At 46.8% G+C, this 5,215-nt stretch overlaps 1 protein-coding gene across 1 annotated transcript in view; it reads right to left on the bottom strand.

Moving 5' to 3' along the window:
- Positions 1 to 3,987: 3,987 nt before the first annotated feature.
- Positions 3,988 to 5,215, bottom strand: part of TBX22 (T-box 22) — a 52,416-nt gene continuing 51,188 nt past the window's right edge. The window contains exon 2 of the mRNA XM_009326661.1: positions 3,988 to 4,598. Coding sequence (XP_009324936.1) covers positions 3,988 to 4,598 — 611 coding nt within the window. The remainder of the gene's footprint in view (positions 4,599 to 5,215) is intronic.

Genomic DNA, 5,215 nt, shown 5'->3' on the forward strand with positions numbered 1-5,215 from the left:
GGGGAGCCGCCGCAGTGCCGGCGATTTTAACGTTATGCCTTCAGAGGCTGTACCTCTTATTTAGCTTTCTGAGCCATGTTTTAAAAGAGTCGCTGCATATTTTGTGTATTCTGGGAGACAAACAGACACATAAAACTAAGAAGAAAGAACACGTAAATATTGCGGAGTCATCTGTTTCCAATAGTGTGTGTTTACATATTAACGTGCAATACAAATTTGTAAACATGAGCATTTGAAACTTTTGTAGGAACTGATACCGGCCTTTTCCCTTTCTGCAGCTTTATTGGAACAGCATGTCCCCCCGGCCCCAGCCACACATGTACATCGTTTTAATACTGGATGCATTTCAAATGTTCTGGGTGCTTATTTGTTCTGGTCTATCTTGCTATCCAATCCTCGTTTGTTTTGCATAATTGTGATACAAATTATCATCTAATTACAGACCAAACCTCAGAAGATCAGATGTAAACCAAGGCACTTCCATCAGAAAAAGCTACATCCGACGCTCCCTCTACACGTTTGGCTTCTTAAATTTGGGTGAAACTGGATAGTAAACTGCACTTTGATTAAAAACATTATCGCTGGGGTTTTTTGTCTCCTTGGTTTTCAAATCAACCTCCCGGTGTCGGAGCACCGAGCCCATCCCATGTCCCAGCGTCGAGTACGGACGCGACGCCCTTGGTACGGCCAGTTTTATTTGCCGAGTGCTATAAATGTGATCAGATATTCCCGAGTAACCTCAGACTCCTCTTGGGAAAGGTCAAATGACTAACAGCTAAGAATGTTCAGCAAGTTCAATCTTTAAAAAAATCTTCGATGATTTTCTCCCTGTTCCCCTTTAAAAATAGCACGGTAATACTGGGTTTATATTTGTATTCACCCACTAAGCCTAAAGAACTGTGAACTTTTGCAATTGCCACAGAGTTCCAAACAATGTTACGGGGAGGAAGTACAAAGCAGCATGTAACGTATTTGTATTTACAGGCGCGTGGTCCCGCTTGGAATATTGACCTCGATTCCCCCAGTTTCACATTTAATAACTAATGATTTATTATCCTGACTTACACTCCTGAGTTCTGCCACTCACCTCTCACCAGCAGCCGTCCTACAGAGCACCCCCAGAAAGTAGCGTGCAGGTTACCCGCTCTTTTGGGCACAGTTTTTCTCATACAAGCAGAACCATCTATGTCACAGTGTGAGCGATTCAGCCGAATTACCATTGCGGGTACGGAAAATACTCCCTTGCTGGGATGGCCAGGGAGCCTTGGCCGGCTCCGAGGTGACAACGTGGGCATCAGGACAGAGACCTATGACTGCCTGAAAATACTGAATTGTTTTGTAAAGAGCCACCAGCATCTTTTTTATTTGTTACAGTGATATTTGAAAGGATGAATCAGGAGATGAAGGCAAAGGAAATAGAAAGTCACCTCAGATAACCCAGATCTGACAGTGTCTCTCACGTCATGCTGACCTCTCATACGGAGCTGATCAGCATTTATATGTCTGCCTCACCCATGTTGATGACCACTGCATCCTCCCCGGCGCTCGGCGCCGGCACCCAAGGGACACGGGTGCCGGTGTCGCGCATCCCTTGCAGGGTCCAGGCTCTGGACGTGTTTTCCGTGTGGCTGCGACCGGGGAGGGTGGCAAAAACCGGGCTCCTACGGGACCAGGCGCATCGAAACCCAACCCGATTCCACTGGCATTAGCTGAGCAATCGCTGTTGGAGCGTATCACCCCAACGCTGGGTTTGTAGTTTCATACCAAAAGGCACAGAATAAACAAGCAGCTCTGGGAAGCCCCGTGCCCGGCTGCAAACACGCGCTGGGTAGGAATGAAGTGGGTCCCGTCAAAGAGAGCATTGGCTCAGCTGTAGTAGATGGAATTTATCTCATCCAAATTTAAATATCTATCGCTGTAAAATTGTCCGTACGGAAAATATCTGTTCTACTCAATATCAGCCACGTTTTTAACTAGACAGACACTGATCTGTTGGATCACCAGCTCGTGGCCAGCAACTCTGGAATACCTTATGCAACTGCAAATATTTGGAAAATTGGAAGTTACCCACTGCATCCACCCACAAATCCGTGACTTCCAGCTCCCCAAAAGTATAACCACACGTGGGGGCCGGTACTCGGTCACTCAGCCCCGGAGATTCGTCCCGGGGAGCCGAGATCTGCAGCGCTTTGCAGAGCCCGTCCCAGCGCCTGCAGTGCACTCGCCCGCGGGAACTCGGCCACCACCGGTGAGGGGTGATGGCTTGGAAATAAGGACTCCCGAATGAAAAAAAGTTTCCTTTTTTTTTAATAAAAATAGTGAGATAAACTGCTAAGAAACAGCACGAGAAAGCAGGTTTGTTCATTTTTACAGTTGTACAGACCGTTTAGCAAGGCAAGCACGGCCCACTGTTCATACTGGTATCGCTAGGGGCTCTGTGAACACTCAAAGCAGATAAATTAGGGAAACCAATGTTGGTTGATTTCTAGCAAAGTCTCATGAAAGTAAAAGTGTGACTTTTTGTTATTTTAACAGCTTTTGATGGTGCTTGTTCTGGTCTTAATTTGTTGTCTGTTATGGATGAAAATAAAACCAAAACTCTGATAGCAACTCGATTCTTAAACCTGCGCTTAATCTCTATATAGTGCTGTGTTATGTTTGTAAATACAGAATTCTCTTATCTTAATCCCAAAATGCGGCCAGTCCCAGTCAAGCATTATTTTCAAATCTCTGTTATATATCAAGTAATAAAATTGGCTTCAGGTAGGGACTGAGCAAATTGGTCAAATAAAGAATAAAACCTGTGCCCAAATTTATTGTGAGTTATATTGTGCCCTTGGGAGCTAGAGATTATTTACAGGAATAACAAGAATATCCACAGGTTATAATAAAACGAACAGGACTTTTGGAAGGAATTGAAAATCTCATGTTTCGGGTCCCTTAGAGTTGTAACTCTCCAGAAGGGATCTGCGTTCTCCACCGGACCGAGCCAGGAGCATCCCTGCCCCTTCCCTCGGGCACAGGCTGGCGGATGCGATCCCAGGTGGATCTTCTGTGTCCCCCGGGGCTGAAAGTGCTGGGTAGGAGGAGCGTCCTGCAGGGCTCCCGGAGGTGTTTCATCCCACACAGCTCTCTGAGATGTATCCCCCATGTCCCCCAGCACGGACCCAGCTGGCCATGGGGGAGATGTGTGACCACCCGTCCTCTGTTCCTTCCCACCATGTTGTCAGCGCTGGTGCCACTCTGCGCTACCACCTCCTGGAGACCTCCAGAAGCAGGAGCATGGAGAGGAGGGCTCTTGGGGCACCCCTGCATCAGGCTCCACTGTCTCATGCCCACACGGTAGGAAGACATCCGTCTTTTATCCCGGCTTTCTTCACCTCGGCAGCAGGTACTTGAATTTACATCCCCACGCCGATAACTGAGTCATCTGGGTCCTGGTTCAACAAGGCACTTTCATGTCATTAATTAGGACCCATTAAAGCCAAGGGAACCCGAGAACATGCTCGAACACTGGGCCAAATACGGCTCCTTTCCTGACTCAAGGTCTCAAATAGTCCCTTTGAAATCAGTGGGAAAACTCAAGTAGGGTGAGCAGAAGCTCACTAGGGCTTTGAGCTAACTGGAGGCAAGCTAGATAGAGAGTTTCAGGAAAACATATCTGTAGAGATGTATACGTCTACGTGCCCACTTCAGAGTGCAAATATGAAAAAGGTGACTGTACAGTTTGCTCTCTAACCTACAACCATGACATAAATATTACCAAAAGGTATCACCTTGCCGTGGATCATCTCAGATCCTCCGCGCTCCCGGGTCCTCCACCCTCCCAACAACACGACACGTTTGCCCACAAAAAAAGTTAAATGCTTAGACATACCGCTCCTGTACCATGCAGTATTTCATAGTCAATAACTAGCAAGCCCTTGGGTATGAAGGAAGGAAAGGCTTGCTTTACATATCAATGCTTAGGAATATTATAGAATTCCACTAAAGGCAATGGTTAATTGTCGGGTGCCAGTTAGAGTGATTACATCTGCCATCTCTCAAAGAAGCTGGAATGCTGTCACTCACTTTGAAATGGCTTGCTGCATTCATCAGTCTGGATGGCACGGAGAAGTTGTAACCGTACAAGCCATATGGAGGATGTAAAGAACAATTAAGTGCTTCCCGAGCAATGGGACTTGATGGGAAAATGTTTCCAGATGCATGTAATCCGTACAGCATTTGACTAGCAGAATTGGGTACTTGTAGACATTGCCCGTTCAAGTCTTCAGCTTTAGCATTTTTCAGATTGGTTATGCCGAGGGAAGATAGTTTTGGCATATCCACCGTGAAGTGGGGTACAAGATGCGGGTTGGTGCCTCCCAGTTTTTCATGGCTTGGAAAGATGAGAGACTGTTGTCTTAAGAAGCTCGTAGGACAAATCTTGTAGTAGAGGGGCACGTTGAGGTTGTGTAGGTAGGTCTCGGGGCACGACACGCCAATGTTGCTCGCTGACAAGTGAAACGTAGGAGGTGAGCACGATGGAGAAAGCAGGGGGTTGAGAGGAGAGGGCGTCCCGCCGCTGGAGGTCACCGGCGAAGAACTGGACCTCCCACCTGAAAACGAAAACAGAAATCGTCCAAGCTGGGCTAGCTGATGTTCACAGCCAAGGAACCCTTGGAGGACTCCTGCTCCCACTCTGCATCTCCCCGCTGCCGGTGTCTGTCCAAGCACAAACCCGCTCCAAAAATCAGCTCCTGGAAAATGGGAAGGTCTGTCCATCGATTATTTGTTGTTGTTACTTGGCACTTGCCTAAGAACGATATTCACACATGTCTCATCCCATTCATTTGACCGGGACAGCTGTGACGTTCCGCTCCACACATACAGGTACCTGCCGGGTCTGTGCCTCGCTATACGACCGATGCCTTCTCCTGCTATACATACGCCATTGCTATTTTAGGCTCCCTATTTTTTCGTGCAAATCACGGGCAGCTTTTCCCCCTTGTATATAAGAACAAAAAAACGTATTCAGCCTGATGGAGAACTTTTTTTGTACCTTCCTGCTCACAGGAATTGACTAATTTTACTTGGCTTCCCATGCAATTTGAAACATATACCTGAATGCTATAGGTGTCTCCAGAAACTTTAAATGCACGTGTCATTTTAACGTTCTCCTTTCTGAAATGAATCAATGAACACTTTCATAATTTAGTAGAAAAGCAAAACCAGC

Source organism: Pygoscelis adeliae, unplaced genomic scaffold, assembly GCF_000699105.1.
Source record: "Pygoscelis adeliae isolate BGI_AS28 unplaced genomic scaffold, ASM69910v1 Scaffold216, whole genome shotgun sequence".
Classification (NCBI taxonomy): Eukaryota; Metazoa; Chordata; class Aves; order Sphenisciformes; family Spheniscidae; genus Pygoscelis; species Pygoscelis adeliae.